At 51.3% G+C, this 20,217-nt stretch overlaps 1 protein-coding gene across 4 annotated transcripts; it reads left to right on the top strand.

Annotated features, from left to right (window-relative positions):
* Nucleotides 1-1,678: 1,678 nt before the first annotated feature.
* Nucleotides 1,679-19,860, top strand: TRIP6 (thyroid hormone receptor interactor 6). Of its 4 annotated transcripts, none has more exons than XM_088655046.1 (10): nt 1,679-1,857; nt 5,000-5,206; nt 6,768-6,880; nt 10,805-10,921; nt 11,480-12,136; nt 13,754-13,844; nt 14,175-14,344; nt 16,654-16,832; nt 17,397-17,517; nt 18,729-19,860. In XM_088655046.1, exons 2-10 carry the CDS (start codon nt 5,011-5,013, stop codon nt 18,858-18,860), a joined length of 1,776 nt encoding a protein of 591 aa, XP_088511172.1. In that variant the 5' UTR covers nt 1,679-1,857; nt 5,000-5,010; the 3' UTR covers nt 18,861-19,860. The 4 variants fall into 4 exon arrangements, with proteins under 4 accessions (XP_088511172.1, XP_088511173.1, XP_060137893.1 ...); XM_060281910.2 differs by having other exon boundaries at nt 1,706-1,857; nt 10,802-10,921; XM_088655045.1 differs by lacking the exon at nt 1,679-1,857 and adding an exon at nt 3,288-3,399 and having other exon boundaries at nt 10,802-10,921.
* The last annotated feature ends 357 nt before the right edge of the window (nt 19,861-20,217 follow it).

Genomic DNA, 20,217 nt, shown 5'->3' with positions numbered 1-20,217 from the left:
ACCCTGGTCTCTCCCGAGAGGCCTAGTCCACCACTAACAACAACAACAACAATTTATTATTTATACCCCGCCCATCTGGCTGGGTTTCCCCAGCCACTCTGGGCGGCTTCCAACAGAATATTAAAATACAATAATCTATTAAACATTAAAAGCTTCCCTAAACAGATGTCTTCTAAAAGTTTGGTAGTTTTCCCCCCTCTCTTTGACATCTGGTGGGAGGGCATTCCACAGGATGGGCGCCACCACCGAGAAGGCCCTCTGTCTGGTTCCCTGTAACCTCACTTCTCACAGGGAGAGAACCGCCAGAAGGCCCTTGGCGCTGGACCTCAGTATCCGGGCAGAACGATGGGGGATGGAGACGCTCCTTCAGGTATACTGGGCCGAGGCCGTTTAGGGCTTTCAAGGTCAACACCTTTAGAATAATAGAATCATAGAGTTGGAAGAGACCACAAGGGCCATCCAGTCCAACCCCCTACCTTTAAAGTTTAACCGCTGTGCCATACCGGCCTTCCCTGATGGGAGTTGTAGTCCAGGCCACCTGGAGGGTCCTCAGTTGGGGAAGGGTGAGCTCAGACCCCCCTTGTGACGGCCGCGAAATCCCACGCCTTCTTAAGGAGGTGGCACCCAAAGGTCATCCAGTACACCCCTCTGGCCCTGAGCTGATGGGATTTGTAGTCCGAGGTATCTGGAAGGCTGGCGCAAGAGCTCTGACCGTGGATTCCCCACCAGGAAACATGAGCGGCGGCTGAAGGCAGACAGTGGCAGAGGCAGGATACGATCCCCTTCCCTGCCAGGCGTGCTGTGACATGCAGACCCCAACCCGGAGCCTGGCACACCCTGCCCGTGTCTCAGACACGCAACTCTGCATCACAGCTCCCTAGGCGAGGGGGGGGGAGAGAAAGAGCGCCACCCCACCCCCTCACACTCCTTTCCCAAGCCTGGGTGCCTAGGCTTGCCTCCGCCCACTAGACGCAACTGCCCTCCAAAGCAGGTCAGGAACCCTGGCTTCCCATCAGGCCTTCTTTCCTGGGGAAGGGAAGCCAGGAGTCCTGCTCCCCTCCCCACCAAGAGAGGACCCAGGAGTCCTGCCCTGCAGGTACCCACCAGAAAAAAAAAACACTTTTATTATGATGATGATGATTTTAAGAAACTTTAATTTTTAAACTAAGGGCAAAAGACAAACCACAATGAACATACTAAAATGAAACAAAGAGGACCCAGGAGTCCTGGCACGCCTCTTGAGCTGGCGCCCCACTAGAGGCAGACCCCCTTTTTAGAGGGCTCAGGAGTCCTTCTCTCCCCCCCCCCAAAAAATAAATTCCTGACACACTTCCTCCCAGAGGACCCACCTAGAGGCACACTCCTTCCCTGGAGGACCCAGGCGTCCTGTCCCTTCCCCACCCCCACCCTTGCCCCCCAGGGGAGCCAGGAGTCCGGGGCCCCCCCAAGCCCTTTACTCTAAAAACCCTATGACCCCTCCTCTTCCAAGAGGAACCCAGGAGTGTCCGAGCCCACGGCGGAGAGAGGCAAATGGGGGGGGGGTGAGAGAGACCCTCCGCCCCGCCCCCTACCAGACCCCCACCCCAACCCATTCACCCTCGCCCTCCTCCCACCGGAAGTGGCAGGAATTCCCAGGCTCCACGTGACGCTCTGGAATGCGGTGACGTCACCCAGGGGGGTCCATTAAGAAAAAAAAAGTGTTGCGTGGGGGGCGGAGAGAGAGAAAGGGAAGGAAAGTTTTCTGGGACGGAAGAAAGTTTGCAAGAAAGTTGAGCGCGGCGCCTCGGCCCGGGCGGGGATCGAGCTGGGGCCGCAGGAAGCTCGACCCCCTCCCCAGCTGCCAGCTCCTGGGATCAGGTGAGCCCCTGTGGGGTAGAGGAGACCCCCACCCCCACCCCACCCCACCCATTGCATTCAAGCCTGATGCAATTTTTAGGGTGGGGAAATCGGCCCCGTATTTCGAGCTGGGCGCGTCCCTAACCCCCTTTCCTGGGATCCCCTCCCTCCTTTCTCCTCCCCATATTCTCTAGGGTGAAAGTTGGCTAGCACCCAGGATCCCCTCTTCCCCCACCCCCACCCCCGTGCATGGGGGCTAATAGGGGGCTCCCCGCTCCCACTTTGGGGCCGATAGAGAGCTCCTTTGGAGATGGAGGGCGGGAGCTCGGACGCCTGGGTTCCTCCTTCCTGCCCAGAGTTGGTGGGGCGGCGGCAGCAGCAGCAGCCTTGGGGATCCGGGGTGGGAGGGTTGGGTGGGTCGGAGCGGGGTTGGTAGCCTGGACGCCTGGGTTCCTGCAAGGAGGGGGGGGTGCAGTAGTAGGCCTCGCCCTGAGCTGGGCTCGGAGCAACCCCTCGAGCTCAAGGGGTGGATGGAGCATGTGCAAAGTGCCTTAAAGCCTGGCCTATGGGGACCGACCCATAGCTGTCTTCTTCCAGAGAGTCTGGGTGTGGCTTCGGAGCAGACCCTGACACGATTTTAAGGGGGAAACTGAGAAGCCGGGCGATTTGGGGGAGGGGTGGGGGAAAAGACCCCCAAAAAGGGGGTTCGTTGCTATGACACCCTTTAAAGATCTGCTAGCCCACTCTGCTGCGTGGCTTTAGGGAGCTTCTAAGGGGCTCCCAGACCCCCATTTGTGCAATTATGGCAAGTGTTTCCCTTCCTTCCACCCCACCCCCCAATCTCCTTGCTGAAGTCCTTTTTGGCCTGCATTTGCAGAAGGAATAATGCTAACAATTTTATTATTTATATCCCACCTATCTGGCTTAGTTGCTCCAGAATCTCCTCATTTAAACTTCCCCGGTGAAATAGGATTTTTTTATTTTTTTTACTGAAACCTTGAAGTCATTCAAATATATAAAAGGATGTCATATAGAGGAGGGAGAAAGGTTGTTTTCTGCTGCTCCAGAGAAGCGGACAACATGGAGCAATGGATTCAAGCTACAAGAAAGAAGATTCCACCTAAACATTAGGAAGAACTTCCTGACAGTAAGAGCTGTTCGGCAGTGGAATTTACTGCCAAGGAGTGTGGTGGAGTCTCCTTTAAGCGGAGGCTTGATGTTCATATGTCAGGAATGCTTTGATGGTGTTTCCTGCTTGGCAGGGGGTTGGCCTGGATGGCCCTTGTGGTCTCTTCCAGCTCTATGATTCTATGATCCTCCTGGTCTGGACCTCCTTCGACGATTCTCTTTATTGCTTGCATCCACAGGCCATCTTTCCCCCTTCTCCTCCTCCTTCCATCCTCACAAGAGCCCTGCGAGGGAGGCAGGCCAGCCTGAGAGTCAGGGTCTGGCGTCCGAGGCCACACACAGCGAGCTCCATTTGTCCGGCACTCACGGCACCACCAGCTTTTAGCAGTTGGCCTCGTTTTGTGTGTGTGTGCGCTGGATGACCTTCTTAAGAAGGTGTGGGTTTTCTGAAGATCGCAGTGAGGTTGAAGCCACCTTTCCCCAACCTGGCGCCCTCCGGTCAGCCTCGCATGAGTCTGAACCACCTGGAGGGTACCAGCCTGGGGAAGATTAGTTTCCTAGCTTCAAAGTGCATCTCTGTTGTGACTAAACTGGGATCTCCAAAACTGGTGAATGATGCTAATAAGGGGTGCATATTTGACCCACTCGCTATCCTGAAATGAGTGTTGAAAACCCACTGAAATCCCGCCTCGCAGGGTTGTTGTAGGGAATTATTGAGGAGAACCATCTGCTCAATAACATCCACCTAAACATTAGGAAGAACTTCCTGACAGTAAGAGCTGTTCGGCAGTGGAATTTGCTACCAAGGAGTGTGGTGGAGTCTCCTTCTTTGGAGGTCTTTAAGCAGAGGCTTGACAGACATATGTCAAGAATGCTTTGATGGTGTTTCCTGCTCAGCAGGGGGTTGGACTGGATGGCCCTTGTGGTCTCTTCCAACTCTATGATTCTATGCTCCTCCCAGTGCTATTTTTCCCCTGGTGGCTATGCATACCCCTAAACATTTTGTGAATCTTTACTTTTATTTTCCCCGGTTTGAACTATAAAATGGTGATTTTCTTGAGTCGAAATGAGAGTACCCCTAAACATCTTTTTTTTTAGGGAAAAAGGCTCTACCTATTTTTTTTTTAGGGATAATAGGCTCTAACCCAGGCACCCCCAAATTGCGGCCCTCCAGATGTTTTAGCCTACAACTCCCATGATCCCTAGCTAACAGGACCAGTGGTCAGGGAAGATGGGGAATTGTAGTCCAAAACATCTGGAGGACCAAAGTTTGGGGATGCCTGCTCTAACCTATAACTCCTTGGAGAAAAAAGTGGGATAGAAATGTAATAAAATATAATATTTCTTCCTTGGATTTGTCCAAGGTCTTCAGGGTGCCTCGCAAAAGAGTTCAAACGCTGCGGAATGGACCCAAGAGTCCTGGGCTCCGAGAAGGCTCACTGCTTATGTTAGCAGCACTGTAATAACACTTGTAATGTAACGAGAACTATGGACGCAATGGAGTGATAAAAATTTGGATTACAGTGGTGCCTCGCTTAACGAATGCCCTGCTTAATGAAATTTCCGCTTAACGATAGGATTTTTCGAGCGGAGCTTGCCTCGCTAGACGAATGCGTTTTACGAAAAATTCATCTAGCGAATCACGGTTTCCCATAGGAATGCATTGAAATTCAATTAATGAGTTCCTATGGGCAAAATTTTTTAAAAAAAATTCAATGCATTCCTATGGGATTCGCTAGACAAATTTTTCGCTATAAGAAAAGACCCGTGGAACGAATTAATTTCGTCTAGCGAGGCACCACTGTATTTTTTAAAAAAAAGATGTGGTAGAAAAGGTTTAATCATTGGACCCACAGAGGGGGAAGTCCAGAGATCTGTGGGGATCTTGTAACTTCAGATGAGCTGCGGTACGATTGTAAATTAAAATATTCAAAAAATGAGAAAAGAAAAAGCTCTCTGCGGCAACTTCCGAGGCCCAGATTTCTTGCTCCTTTGAAAATGAAATGCAAATTTCTCTCTTTTCGTTCATTCCTAGCTCCCCACGTGATGTCTGGCCCCACCTGGCTCCCCCCGAAACAGGTGGGGGTTCCGGGGCAGCCTGGGGTCACCGTTTCTACTCCGGCTGCCTTCAAGCCCCAGAAGGGTTTTGCGTCTTCTCCGAGTGCCCCCCAACCCACCTATGGGTCTCTTGAGGCCAACGGGACAATGAGCGTGACGGGGCAGTACCTACCCCCCGTGCCAGGTAAGGTGGTGGCGGAGAACATCAATGGATTATTTGCATGGCAGCGGGTGGGGCTGGATGACCTTTGGGGGTCCCTACCAACCTTACGATTCCAGGTTTACCTGGGGGGAGGGGTGCTAAGAAGCAAGGGGGCGGCAGTGGGTCAAGTTCACCAGTTCTCTTGCATTAAATAGATTTAACTGGATTTTGAGTGAATGTGCAGTTTGTTGTGACTGTTTTGAATTTTATGCCGTTATTATTATTTTCGGGGGGGGGGGGGCGTGCCAGCTGCTATTCTGAATTATGCTCCTTGTAGGGGGAGGTAGGGGACACTTGGGCTGAGTTTATGGGACTGAGCAGGGAGGGCACCCAAAAAGTTTGGGATCCAAAAAAGTTTGGGGTCCGCTGTTTTAGGTCTTACTAGCCGACAAATCTCCAGGTCTGGGGGGGGGGGCATCTTAAAGGACTTGGATGTGAAATTGCTGGTCTTCCGAGGAAATCCTCCTAACCTACCTTGCAGGGTTGTTGTGGGGTTTTACCGAGGAGGGGGGGTGAACCACGGACTCCTTGGAAAAAAGTTGGGATATAAATGCAAGAAATAAGCTCTTCCGTTGACCTGCTTAAGAAAGCTGGAGGGGCCAGCCAGACGCATTGGACCCAGTGGGGTTACTCTCACAAAGCAGCTGCTTCCTGTCTACCTACCTGGGCTCACCTGGGGCTTACCTGGAAAAATGACGCCACTCCCCTCGCCTCAGTCCCATCAGGTTAGAGCAGATCCTAACTGGCTGGAGGCTGGAAAAATTCTTATTCCAACTGAAACTTCGGAACTCCCTGCCTCTTGATAACAGGCAGGGGCCTCCCATGTCTTCCTTCTGGCAACTGCTAAGAACATTCACGTTCCGACAAGCTGACTCAAATGCTTCTGAATCTTAATCTTTCTGGGCCTTTTTTGCATGTTTTTAAACCGTTGTTGCAAATTGCGTATTTTCTGAAACCTCTTTGAGCTGTTGCTTCTCTCATGCCAGGGGTCAGCGACCTTTTCCAGCAGGGGGCCGGTCCACCTTGTGGGGGGGGCAGACTATATATTATTTTTTTGGGGGGGAGAAATGAACGAATTCCTATGCCCCACAAATAACCCAGAGATGCATTTTAAATAAAAGGACACATTCTACTCATGTAAAAACATGCTTCCTAAACATTAGGAAGAACTTCCTGACAGTAAGAGCTGTTCGGCAGTGGAATTTGCTGCCAAGGAGTATGGTGGAGTCTCCTTCTTTGGAGGTCTTTAAGCAGAGGCTTGACAGGCATATGTCAAGAATGTCAAGAATGCTTTGATGGTGTTTCCTGCTTGGCAGGGGGTTGGACTGGATGGCCCTTGTGGTCTCTTCCAACTCTATGATTCTATGATTCCCAGACCATCCACGGGCCAGATTTAGAAGGCGATTGGGTTGGATCCGGCCCCCGGGCCTTAGTTTGCCTACCCCTGTCTTATGGACTCGAGTGGTGTGTAAGTTTTATTTAATAGATGAAAAATAATAAACCTCCCTCTTGGTTTCTTCTCCCCCCCCCCACCGCTCCCCAGGCCCTCCGCCCCATGTCCACGACCCCACCTTTGACCATCATTACTCTTCCGCCGACGAGAGAGGATCGGGGGGTTCCTGGGGCAGTGCTTCTCCTCCTGGATATCCCCTGCAGGTAAGCTGGGCTTGGACACCAGGTTTTGGGATTCGCGAATGCCCGAAACCCCATTGCACTAGAACCAAATTTCTCGTGACATCTGATGACCAGCTTGACGGTCACTGTTATAATTTCTTTGCTGCTTGGCTCCAGCTATGGGTCTAGGGGTGGGGGGTGGGAGAAGGGTGCCCAGTGGCCCTAGAGATCTGTGACGGTGGGTGGGTGGGTACTGATCCTGTTGAACCGCAAGGAATGGGGGGGGGTCCTGTCCAAATCTGGCTACAGTGGTACCTTGGTTCTCAAACTTTATCCGTTCCGGAAGTCCGTTCCAAAACCAAAGCGTTCCAAAACTAAGGCACGCTTTCCCATAGAAAGTCCTGCAGAACGGATCAATCCGTTCCAGACTTTTAAAAACAACCCCTAAAACAGCCATTTAACATGGATTTTACTGTCTGACGAGACCATTGATCCATAAAATGAAAGCAATTTGTACTGTACTATAGGTGGCGCTGTGGTTAAACCACTGAGCCTAGGGCTTGCTGACCAGAAGGTCGGCGGTTCGAATCCCTGTGACGGGGTGAGTTCCCGTTGCTTGGTCCCAGCTCCTGCCAACCTAGCAGTTCGAAAGCACATCAAAATGCAAGTAGATAAATAGGAACCGCTACAGCGGGAAGGTAAACGGCGTTTCCGTGTGCTGCTCTGGTTTGCCAGAAGCGGCTTTGTCATGCTGGCCACATGACCTGGAAGCTGTACGCCGGCTCCCTCGGCCAATAATGCGAGATGAGCGCGCAACCCCAGAGTCGGTCACGACTGGACCTAATGGTCAGGGGTCCCTTTACCTTTTACTTTTTATAATATAAATAAGACGGTATTGTATATGATAACAATTTAAATACAGTGGTACCTCAACTTCCGAATGCCTCGACTTCCGAAGCTTCCGACTTCCGAAGTCCGCTAACCCGGAAGTATTTTCGCCGCGATTGCATTCTGCACATGCACAGAAGCGGTGTGCGCGGTCTGCACATGCACAAAATCGCGCTTTGCGCATGCACAAAATGGACGCTTCGACTTATGAAGTTTTCGACTTCCGAAGAGTTCCGCGGAACGGATCGCCTTTGTAAGTCGAGGTACCACTGTAATTTCCCCCCCTTACCTGCACTGATGATGGTCACTGTTTGGAGGGGGGCTTTTATCCATTTCCGCAGTCACACAATCGAACAATCCGTAGCTGAACTGGGTTCCACACAGTCACAAGAAAACGAAGCGAAAAAGCCTCAAAAACAAAACCGCAAAATAAATAGCAAAAACAAAAGAGCCCCACTTAATCCGTTCCGGAAGTCTGTTTGACTTCTGAAATGCTTGGAAACCAAGGCACGGCTTCTGATTGGTGCAGACGCCCCGGAAACAATAGCCGACAGCCGCCTCGGACGTCCGGCTTCCAAAAAACGTTTGAAAACCAGAACACTTCCTTCCGGGTTTTCGGTGTTTGGGAACCAAGGCGTTTGAGTACCAAGGTACCACTGTACTTCAAAGGTGCCATCACTCCTGAGTCCCTTGACCGATTTGAGTGCGCTAGGCAGAAATCCACACGGTGCAGCTCTGGCACAGAGGGTAGCGCTGTGGGAAGCCCCAACCCACTAAAGCCCTGTGGGAAGCGCTGTGGGAAGCCCCAACCCACTAAAGCCCATATTTCGCCTGCTCCCTTACATCCCAGCTCTGGCAGACTGTCTCGCCAGAGTGGTGCATGCTCTAGTTATCTCCCGCTTGGACTACTGCAATGCGCTCTACGTGGGGCTACCTTTGAAGGTGACCCGGAAACTGCAATTAATCCAGAATGCGGCAGCTAGACTGGTGACTGGGAGTGGCCGGCAAGACCACATAACACCGGCCTTGAAAGATCTACATTGGCTCCCAGTACGTTTCTGAGCACAATTCAAAGTGTTGGTGTTGACCTTTAAAGCCCTAAACGGTCTCGGTCCAGTATACCTGAAGGAGCGTCTCCACCTCCACCATTCTGCCCGGACACTGAGGTCCAGCACCGAGGGCCTTCTGGCGGTTCCCTCGTTGCGAGAAGCCAAGTTGCAGGGAACTAGGCAGAGGGCCTTCTCAGTGGTGGCGCCCGCCTTGTGGAACGCCCTCCCAACATATGTCAAAGAGGAAAACAACTACCAGACTTTTAGAAGACATCTGAAGGCAGCCCTGTTCAGGGAGGCTTTTAATCTTTAATAGATTATTCTGTTGTATTTTTTCTGTTGGAAGCCGCCCAGAGTGGCTGGGGAAACCCAGCCAGATGGGCGGGGTATAAATAATAAAAAAAAATAATTATTATTATTATATTGCCTGGCATCCTCTGCAGGGATGTTGTCGGTCATCCCCTGAGTTGGTGAGGCTCGTTTGACAACAACGAAAACCCAAGCCCTTTGTGTCATTGGCCCGGTCCTGTGGGACTCCCTGCCACTGGAGATTCAGCGGGCGCCTTCTTATAAACGCCTGCCGAAAACATTTCTATTCCGCAAGGCTTAACTGATGTGTGTTTTAAACCCATTTTATGGTTTTTATCGCATGGCTTTATTCTTTTATTGCAACAAACCGCTTTGAAGTATATATATATTTAGGAGGTGGCAGTATATAAACCGTTTTATAGATAAATAAATGGCCCACAGCAGGAGAGACAGCAGAGTCTGTTTAACCCATATGCCCCAGCCCTGTTGTCAGGTGGGCGGCAGGTAAAGGTGTGTCAGCCGTCGCTGTGGAATCTGCTTGCGGTGTGCACAGAAACTCTGCAGGAATAATAGCTGTATATCTATCGCTTCATATACAAAAAAACAAAACCAAGCGGTTCACGTAAAACACAAGTAAGATGATGGGGGGGGGGGGAAGGAACCCAAAACGACGAAGAAACGCTGTAAATACTGTATCAATAAATAGCAAAACAGAGCAGTGCGATTAATCTTACATGTCTGGCAAGGCCTGCTTTTAAACAGGTGGGTCTTTCCATTTCATTTCAATTTTAATTTGTATACTGCCTTTCTGTATTCTGTGGTTTGCAAGCTGTAGAAACAGCAAAAATAGACAGCAAAGATCATGCAACCTAATAACAATCTGACCCCATATAAAAAAGTCGCAATAACTTTAATAATATAATAATAATTTTTTATTTATACCCCGCCCATTTGGCTGGGTTCCCCCAGCCACTCTGGGCGGCTCCCAACAGAATATTAAAAACACGATAAAACGTCAAAACATTAAAAACTTCCCTAAACAGGGCTGCCTTCAGATGTCTTCTAAAAGCCGGGTAGTTGTTTAAAATAAACATCTGATATCAAATAAAGCAATAGTCAATAATCCACTGGAATATAGCAGTAAACTGTAAAGTGAAATAGCAGCAAATAATAACTTATCCGTTACAATAAAGAATTACTAAACTACAATCAGTAAAAATAAGTCGCAGTACATAAAATACCACGAAGCATACAAAACCGGGTAAATGATCAATCAGTTTGATACAGCTTATAAAATTACCGTATTTTTCCGTGTGTTAGACGCCCCCATGTATAAGACGCCCTCTGTTTTTTTGAGCTCAAAATTAAGAAATAAATAATTGCAACATTCTGTGTATAAGATGACCCCGCAATTTTAAACTTTAAAAAATTGGGGGGAAATATGGTCTTATACACGGGAAATACTTGGCCGCCCTTTGTGCCTCACAGAAAGGGAGAAAGGTGTTTGACCCCTGGCTATGCTCAGGTGAGAGCCCACCATAGCTTCCCCATCCTTGGTTTAAAGGATAAATCCGACAGTAGGTGGGATTTTGGGGGGGGGGGTTAGAGGGGTCTCCCAGGCTTCAAAGTGGTCTCTCTCGCTGCCCATCGGTTGACTGGCGCCAAGAGACCACCCCATGGCCCACCCGCCCCTCGCCCACCCTTCTCTTTCTGCCAGCAGGGGGCGTCTCTTGAGCAAGGTCCGCCCCGCCCCTCCAGCATCGACGTCCAGATAGACTCCCTCACTAGCATGCTGGCCGATTTGGAGAGTGCCCGGCAGCGCCGCGGCGAGAGGCAGGTGAGAGACACCGGGAATTCAGGGTGGGGAAGGGGAGGCGGTGGTCAAAGAGGCGATACCTACCCCATGTGCCTACCCACCCTCGCAGAATCAGAGGGTTGGCAGGGACCACGAGGGTCATCCAGTCCAGCCCCCTGCAAGGTGGGCATCTTTTGCCCAATGTGGGTCTCGAACTCGCGACCCCAATATGTAGAGCCCCCTGCTCCCTGAGTGAGCTGGGTTTCCCTGTGGCCCGGATACCGGCGTTGGAAGACTTTAAAAAGTTCAAGGGCTTGTCGCCGCTACAAATTTCACCCAAAGCATTTTTTAAAAAGCAGAAATCAGGTTTGCTGTGCGGCTGCTAGAGATCCGGGTTCGGATCTCGATTCCACAACGGAATCCGACAGGAGCTCATAGGGCTGTCATTGTCGACATACAGGGGCATTAGGGTAAAAAATATAATAGAGGCAGCGATACGATGGAGGTTTCAACACTTATTTCGTGATAGCACACCCCTCGCTAGTATCGTTCGCCAGTTTTGTCCCGGTACCTGAGCCGTGTCCCTTCTTTCCCCCACAGAATTTGGAACCCGCTCCCTTCTCCCATAGCCTCCCTCAGGCTGGCATCGCCAAGCCTGCCTCTGCCTACAATCCGGGCCCTTCCGGAACCTTCTCCGCCTCTGCCAAGCCTCCGGGGTTTGATCAAGCCTACGCCAAGAGTGCCCCTTACGGTGGGCAGCCAGCCCCTGCCCAGTACAGCGGTGCCCCTGTGCCCGGGGACCCCTACACTGCCAGCTACCACCGGCCAGGCCCGGCCGCCAAGCCGTACCCTCAGCCGATGCCCGCCTCTTACGCCACGGCTTCCTCATCTGCTGGCCCGCCGTTCAGTGTCCAGGTCAAGGTGGCGCAGCCGGTCGCCGGGTACAACCAGCCCCGGCGCCGGGCGGAGCAAGCGTACGGCCCGCCCTCCCCCCGGCTGGACTACCGGGCAAAGCCGCCCCCTCAGTACGCTTCGGAGGTGGGCGGGCGGCCCCGAGGCCACGACGCCGAGCCCTGGTACCCGGAGCCGCCATCGTTCGGCCGGCGGGTGGCCGAAGGGGAGTTCTACCCAGGGCCCGGCAAGGCAGGGGGGCCGGTGGGGCAGTACCACCCCGGGTTGGCGAAACCGGGGAAGGAGGAGATGGCGGTCGCTTCGCAGATGCCGGCAGCTGGCGGAGGATTCAGGTTTCAGCACCAGGTAAAAGGAGAGCCCGGGGGGGGGAGGCGGGCGAGGGTCAGGTGTACGGGGGGGTCCTCTCGGGGGGGCAGCCTGCGTTCGAGTCAAAAGGGATTCCGGCAGGTTTTATTTTGTTTTCCCGTCGAGTGGGGAGCGGGGAGGGTTCTGGTCGCCTCCGCTGGAAAAGGATGTTGCAGGGGGGGGGGGATGTTTCTGTGGTCGGTGGTTAGAGGAGCAAGAAGCTTCTGTATCTGAACTGCCCTGGGGAACTTCAGAGGAAGGGGGGCCATACAAATTTAATAAACAATCATTATCTACCTGTCTGTATCTGAGCTATTCTGGGGATCTTTGGATGAAGGACAACATAGAATGTTAATAATAATAATAATAATAATAATAATAATAATAATAATAATAATAATAATAATAATGATCTGTCTATGTCTGAACGGCCTCAGGGTTCTTTGGATGAAGGGCAGTATACAAATTTAATCAATTATTTGATTATTATTCTTTCTTTCCTTCCTTCCTTCTTTCTCCCTTTCTGTCTTCTCTCCCTCTTTCTTATTCTTTCCTTCTTTATTCCCTTCCTTCTTTCCTACTCTTCTTTCTCTCCCCTCTTTCCTTCCTCTCTCCCTCCTGCTCCTTCCTTCCTTCCTTCCTTCCTTCCATCCGTCCCATCTTTCTTCCTCTCCCTCATTCTTATTCTTTTTCTTTCCTTCCTTCTTTCTCCCTTTCTGTCTTCTCTCCCACTTTCTTATTCTTTCCTTCTTTATTCCCTTCCTACTTTCCTACTCTTCTTTCTCTCCCCTCTTTCCTTCCTCTCTCCCTCCTGCTCCCTATTTTCTTCCTTTCTTCCTTCCTTAGCTCACTGTTCTAGCACCCGTTATTTTAATGGGCTTCAAGATACTAGTAGTCTATATTTGAACAGCTCTGGGGTTCTTTGGATGAAGGGCAGTATACAAATTTAATTTATTAATTATTATTATTATTATTATTATTATTATTCATTGTTGTTGTTGTTGTTGTCTGTCCATTTCTGAACTGCCCTGGGGTTCTTTGGATGAAGGGCAGTATACAGTTTAATAAATAATCATCATCATCACCTATCCATCTATTTATCTTTATTGAAGGTTCTTTAACCGTGATTCCTGCGTTGCAGGCGGGTTGGGCTGGATGACCTTTGGGGGACCCTTTCTCACTCTACGTTTCTGCAATATTGCAGAGCTGGGAAAGGTTTCGCAAAGGGCAAAGCCAAGAGGACAGAGCGGAGGGAGCAGTTCCCCTAGGAAGAAAGGGCTGCAGCAGTTGAAAGTTTTTAGTTTGGACCAAAGGCATGTAAGGAGAGACACGTTAGAGGTTTATAAAAGTGTCCGTATCCTGGAGGAAGAGGGAAGCTTCCCTCCTCCTCTCTCATAGCTCTAGGACTCGTGGGCAACCAGTGAAGCTGGATGTGGGGAGATTTGGGGCAGATAGAAGACGGTCCTCCTTCCTGCTGTGCATAGTTAGACGGCGGAACTCCCTGCCACAGGAGGCAGGGATTAGGCAAATTCACGGAGGGGAAGAGGGCTATGGATGGCTTGAGAAGGGGTGGTGGGCCTCATGGATCTTTCTCTGCCTTCCATCTCGACCCACCAGGTTCCCCCCAGCCGCCCAGAAGAGGAGCTGGACCGGCTCACGAAGAAGCTGGTGTACGACATGAACAACCCTCCATCGGGCGAATATTTTGGTGAGGTTTCTTAAGTTTGGCACCCCAAGAGGTGGGGAGATGACAACCGCTCGGTGGCACAGCTTCGGAACCAGGGTCCGCAGAGGCCGAGAGGGGAGGGGGAGGTCCAGCCGGCAGCTGTGCCAAGTCTCGGCTGCTGGTGGAGCCTCCACGTCGAGGAGCAGTCTATCTGCAGACGGGAACCTGGGGGAACGCTTCCCTCACCCAAAGTCCGGCTGCTGCGCCACACTGGGTTGTAGAGAGTTGCTGGCAGGGGCATTTTGGGGGAGGGGGTTGAGGGAGAAGGGGACCCTCTTCCAAGCCTCCGAACGTCTCCTTCCTCCCTGGCAGGCCGCTGCGCCCGCTGCGGAGAGAACGTGGTTGGCGACGGGACGGGCTGCGTGGCCATGGACCAGGTCTTCCACGTGGAGTGCTTCACCTGCGCCACTTGCCGCTGCCACCTCCGTGGGCAGCCGTTCTACGCCATCGACCGGCGCTCCTTCTGCGAATCCTGCTACATTGTGAGTGGGTCAGGGGGTCCTGGCAAGTGGGATGGTGTTGGATTTTTTGAATAGTCAAGTTACTTTAGAGCCGGTCTAATGTAAATACTGTCTGTTTAAGAAAAACAGGTGCCGGTGTTTCTGTTAATTGCTCACAGGCGTGGGCTCTGCTTCTTGTATATAAGGCTCTGCCAGAAAGCCTTCTGTATCTCTTAGTTAGATTTTTCAGCTTGATTCATCTCTAAGTAGATCACTCTCTCAGTTGTTCTCAGTTTAAGAGATTCCCAGTTGAATCTTAGTATGAGAGTTGCTTAGTTATAAAGCTAGTTTACTGTTAATCCTTGGGTAGTTTAATGGGAGTTATGTGGGAGGTTTGTGGGAGGTTTTGGAAAGTGGGTAGATAACATTGCTAAGAGAGAAATCATTTATCTTTAGTTTAAAGTCTCTTTAGAGTCAGTTTGTTTTTCAGTTAAAGAAACCCAGCCGTTTGTATTTTCTTCTGCATACTTTTACGAGTGTGCAGCTAGTAAGGGGTTTCATATAAGGGAGATAATTCCCTACGCTCTTGGTGGTGTTTTCTTAGCCAGGTCAACTTCTGACTGCGTATACTCTGCGTGAAGCGTACTTTAAATGGCCGCTGTAAAAGTGGGATATATGATTTAGGTTAAGCAGGTTTCAATATCCAGTTTTCTCCAATATTATTCTTATCATATATATATTATTATCCAATAGATGGGTGCAGAGGGGGGGCTCTGAGAGCCCCCAGCTCTCGGCTCCTCCCCGCTGGTCTATCCGCTGGTCTATCCGGCATTGGCAAACACGTCTTTGGGCCCTCTTGTGCAGCTTTCCCCTGGATCATAGGTTCAGAGGCACTCTGCACATGCCCAGAGGCATTTGCACTCATTCCACAGATTCTCTACTGAGACCAGGCTTTGGGGGTTTAGCCTTTTGTCTTAATCCTTTTTTAATTTTTTTTAAAAAAAGCTTCATTCCTCCAGTTTTCTGGGTTAGAATCACAAGGCTGTAGAGTCGGAAGGGGGACCCCAATGGCCATCTAGTCTGAGCCCCCTGCAGTGCAGGAATCACAGCTCAAGAATCTGTGACGGGTGGCTACCCCGACCTCTTGTTTAAACCCTTCCAGTGAAGGAGAGAGTCCCCCACCTTCTGTGATGTTGAAAAGTTATGTCCCCCACCCCTCCGGAAGAAAGGTTGCAGACCTTGGGACTTCTTACCTTACCGTTTCTCATATTTTAAGACATACCCATAAAATAAGCCATAGCAGGATTTTTAAGCATTCAAGGAATATAAGCCATACCCCGAAAATAAGACATAGTGATAGGCGCAGCAGCAATGCCGGCCGCGGCAGGAGGAGGAGGAAAAAAATAAGACATCCCTTGAAAATACAGTGGAACCTCAGTTTATGAACACCTCGGTTTACGAGTTTTCGGTTTACGAACGCCGCAGACCCATCTGGAACGGATTAATTCACTTTCCATTACTTTCAATGGAAAAGTTCGCTTCAGTTTATGAACGCTTCAGTTTATGAACAGACTTCCGGAACCAATTGTGTTCATAAACCGAGGTACCACTGTAAGCCATAGTGTGTTTTTTATAAATATAAGACGTGTCTTATAATATGAGAAACACGGTAGAGAAAGTGCGAGTAAGACTCGAAGTTTATAAAAAAGATGTGTAGAATTGAGAAAGTGGAACAGAGAAAAGGTCCCCCCCCCCATACCACTGGATCTTGCGGACATCAATAACCTCCTCGGTCAATTCGCCCCATCCTCTTTTAACGTCATCCAAGTTGATGGCCGCTGCTGCCTCATGTGGCGGGGAGTTCCGCAGTTTAACTCTGAGCAGCGCAAAGAAGGACTTTCTCCGATCTTTCCCGAGTCTCCCAACATCTGGCCCCGTTGTATGTCCACGGGCTCTAGCGCTCTGAGAGAGAAGGAGGGAAACTTCCCTGTCTCTACCCCACGCGTAATTTTGTAAACTTCTCTTTCTTGCCTTTTCTCTAAAATCCCAAGAACTACACCCTTTCGCCATAGGGGGCCTGCTCCATCCCCTTGTCCCCACCCTCAGATCTTATGATGAAGAATGGTATATATATCATCATTGTAGTAGGTAGTAGCAGTAGTATTGTAGTAGTAGTTCCGGTTGCCCTTTTCTGAAGTCCTAGATATCTGCACCGGGTGTGGAACCAAGACAAAACACCTCTAAATTTGCGTCCGGATGATCCGGCCTTCGTAGATAAGAGGCGTCTATTCTCATCTGAAATCCTTCTGCATGGTCTGTAGGTTGAAGCCCCCTTTTCCTCCTCTTGCCAGGTGACCTTGGAAAAATGTTCTATGTGCTCCAAACCCATAATGGACCGGATCCTGCGGGCAATGGGGAAAGCCTACCACCCACAGTGCTTCACCTGCGTGGTTTGCCATCGCTGCCTTGATGGGGTCCCGTTCACGGTCGATGCCACCAGCCAAATTCACTGCATCGAAGACTTCCACCGGTAAATCTCTCTCCCCCCCCCCAGCTTTCTGCTAAATGGAATTTACTTGGGGGGGATGGGGGGGGTTCGTGGGCACCATAGCTGCCAAGTCTCCCGTTTTCCCCGGGAAATCCCCGTTTTTCCAGCTGTTCCTAGCTTAAAAAACGGATTTTTTGTTTTTCCCCGGTTTATTCTGGCGCGGCAGCCATTTTGGAACTGGGCGGAGCATGCTCAGAAGCGATTGGGGGGGTTTCTGGGCATCCTTGGCTCTCCCCTCCCAGCATGCTTTGGGGTTCGGTGAAGATGATAACTCTGATTGCCCACACTTCTCCCTAAAGCCCAAAGTTACATCAATTTGAAATGCAACTTTTAAAACCTGCAAATTGCCCTATCTTCCAGGAGTTTGTCTCGTCCTCTTTTAAACCCATCCAGGTTGGGGGGGGCATCTCCCGTCTCCTGTGGCAGGGAGTTCCACAGTTTTGACGACGTGTGGATATTCTCCCTCTCCTAGCATATCTGAGATAAAAGCGGGAGAAAATTCACTTCTGAACTCCTTAATCCTTGTGTGTGTCCCCTCCCCGGCAGGAAATTCGCCCCCCGGTGCTCAGTTTGTGGTAATGCCATCATGCCAGAGCCTGGGAAGGAGGAGACCGTGCGGATCGTTGCCCTGGACCGCAGTTTTCACATAGGCTGCTACAAATGCGAGGTGAGACAACTTTGTCCGGTCTCCCGGTCTCTTTGTCCTGTCCCTCTTCTAATGCCATCCAGGTGAGTGACCACCCCTGCCTCTTGTGGGAGGGAGTTCCGCAGGTTAACGTTATGCTGTGTTGGGGAGGGGGAGGGGGAGGAGCACCTCTGGTGGGGGGACACCTGTGTTCCTTCTTGGGTAGCTTGTTCCCTTTTGCTCCCCACCTGCACTCACCACTCACCTGGGGCTCCTAGATGCTGTCGGCGTGCGACAGCGGCCACAATACCGGGAAACGGCTTTGATTGGCCGGCTAAACCAGGTGAGAGGAGCTGATGGGTCTCAAACCCTCAGTGAGCAGACGAGACCAAGTTTGGGTCCAACGGTCAAGAAGGCCGTTTCTGTACATGCTGTAGAGCAGGGGTCCCCAGACTACGGCCCGCGGGCCAGATGCGGCCCCCCCAATCCGGCCCGCGACGACCCCCGCCGCCCACTGCTGCCGCCCACTCTTACGGCGCGCAGCGCGGCTGCGCTCTTCCAGGTCGGAAAAAAGCGCCCAAAATCATTTGTGCGCATGCGTATGGGCCTCTCCCGACCCAGAAGAGGTCATTTCCGGTGCACTTCCGGGTCGGGGGAGGCCCATACGCATGCGCACAAACGATCTCCGTCGCTTTTTCCGACCTGGAAGCGCGTAAGTGTGTGTGTGCATGCGCACGGGCGCACACTCCCCCGCCCTCCGGCCCGTCGCGCGGTCGGCGCAGCAGGCACCGTCCCAAAGCCGGGAAAGTCTGGGGACCCCTGCTGTAGAGAGAAATGAGGGGCAGACGGGGCTCATCCACCTGTGAAGGGAGCCCGTCTTGGAGGAGGAAAACTCTGGTTCTCAACCTCCGCTGCCTTGCGGGATATCTTCGGGATAAGAAAACCCTACACAAATCTGGAGTGGAGTCCCTAAGAGGGTTGGATGGTGCCTTGCACGCCTCCTTCCGGCAACTCCTGCAGCCGAGCTGGTGCCAGACGTCTTGCTCTGCTTTCCTTTGGACCACACCTGCGAGGCCGGGGGGGGTCTGGTCATCTGGGCAGCCCAGGACCCCCAGACACACTTGCTCTCTGGGGGGATCACTTCAGTGATGCCGATGCAGAGGTTTGACTTTACCCCCTGGAGGCGCACTCCATTGTCTCTCGAGACGGACGGATGTCAGCCGCCAATTCTCTTCTCTCTCCCCCCCTCCCAGGAGTGTGGGCTGCTCCTCTCCTCCGAGGGCGAAGGCCGAGGCTGCTACCCGCTGGACGGCCACATCCTTTGCAAGAGCTGCAGCGCTCGGCGGATCCAGGAGCTCTCCTCCAAGATCACCACGGACTGCTGATGGCTTCTGTCTCTCTCCCCCACCCCCAAATCTCCTTGTTGGTTTTCTCTATGGGTTTCTGCCTCCTCAACCGCTCCACATTTTGCACCCCACTTCCTTCTGCCTTCATCACTGAGTTGCAGGGAGTTGGGATAGACAACCCGTTGGGGCCTTTTCAGTCCTCTTTTCCTTTGGCCATAGAAACCCTGCTGTGTGTCTTGGGGGCGGCAGCAGCGCATCTCAAGCCCCTAACTCACTCTCTCGGCTTGAGATGCTCTTTCTCTCCCTGCCGCCCCACTTTCCTGTCCCGCCCTGGCTGCCTCCTTCCCCCCCCTTTACCCCCACCCCGGTTCCCCTCTGCAGGTTGGCGGCCTCAAACATTGACCCTGCATTTCTCAAAGCGGAAATGGATTGTGTCTGTCTTCGCTCTGCATATCTCTGTCTTCGCTCTGCATATCTCTGTCTTCACTCTGCACATCTCTGTCTTCACTCTGCACATCTCTGTCTTCTCTCCACCACCAGCCCCACCGTTTCCCTGCCTTGAGGGCTCCCCCAAACCTATAAGCTGGTCTTAGCTATGTGCCATCTCCCCCCCCCCCCTGGTCAGTTACAGCAGCCTTAACTAAGCAGGTGCCATACAACTCCCATCAGCCTCCAGTCAGCTGTGCTGGCTGAGGGTTGATGGGATTGGAATCCAGAACACTGGAGGGCAGCACCAGCTTAGAAAAAGGGTGAATTTTATTAAAATACCCTTCCTCACTCCTCCACCATTGCCACTAACTGAGGGAAATGGGATATCAAACATCTGGGTCTATGTCCCTAGCTCTTGGTTTTATTTTTTGAATTTTTTTAAGAATTCCTCGAGTTCCTTCTGTGTGTGTGAATATTTTATAAAAGGATGGGTATTTTTTTAAAAAATACATAAAACTCCCCACCCCACAAACGTCTTCCCCTAGGGCATGGGGTGTTGTGTTTGTGTGCATTATGTGTCAGAATTTAATTAAAGATGTGTCAAACTTCACCTTGTGTCTGCTAATTTTGGAGGGGGGTGGCTTTTGCTAAACCGTCCCCCTGAACCCAGCCCAGGGGACTGGGAGAGCTGTTACCTGGGCTCGGATTGCATCGGCCGGCAGATTATTTACTTATTTCATAAAATTTATTACTCCAAAAAAAACCCAGCCCCACCCTAATAATAATTTTATTATTTGTACCCCGCCCATCTGACTGGGTGCCCCCAGCCACTTTGGGTTTACCAAGTGAATGAAATTATGAGTCAAAACATCTCTTTAAGTGATGAAATCGGCATCAAACTGGAATCCAGATTAAAACACATGTCAGCGTTCCGCATCTCTGGGTAGGCTTGTCTAAATGAGAATGG

The sequence above is a fragment of the Zootoca vivipara genome, chromosome 12, assembly GCF_965207765.1.
Source record: "Zootoca vivipara chromosome 12, rZooViv2.hap1.1, whole genome shotgun sequence".
NCBI classification, from domain to species: Eukaryota; Metazoa; Chordata; class Lepidosauria; order Squamata; family Lacertidae; genus Zootoca; species Zootoca vivipara.
Note: the sequence above shows the minus strand (reverse complement) of the source record. Positions and strands in the feature narration are given on the sequence as shown.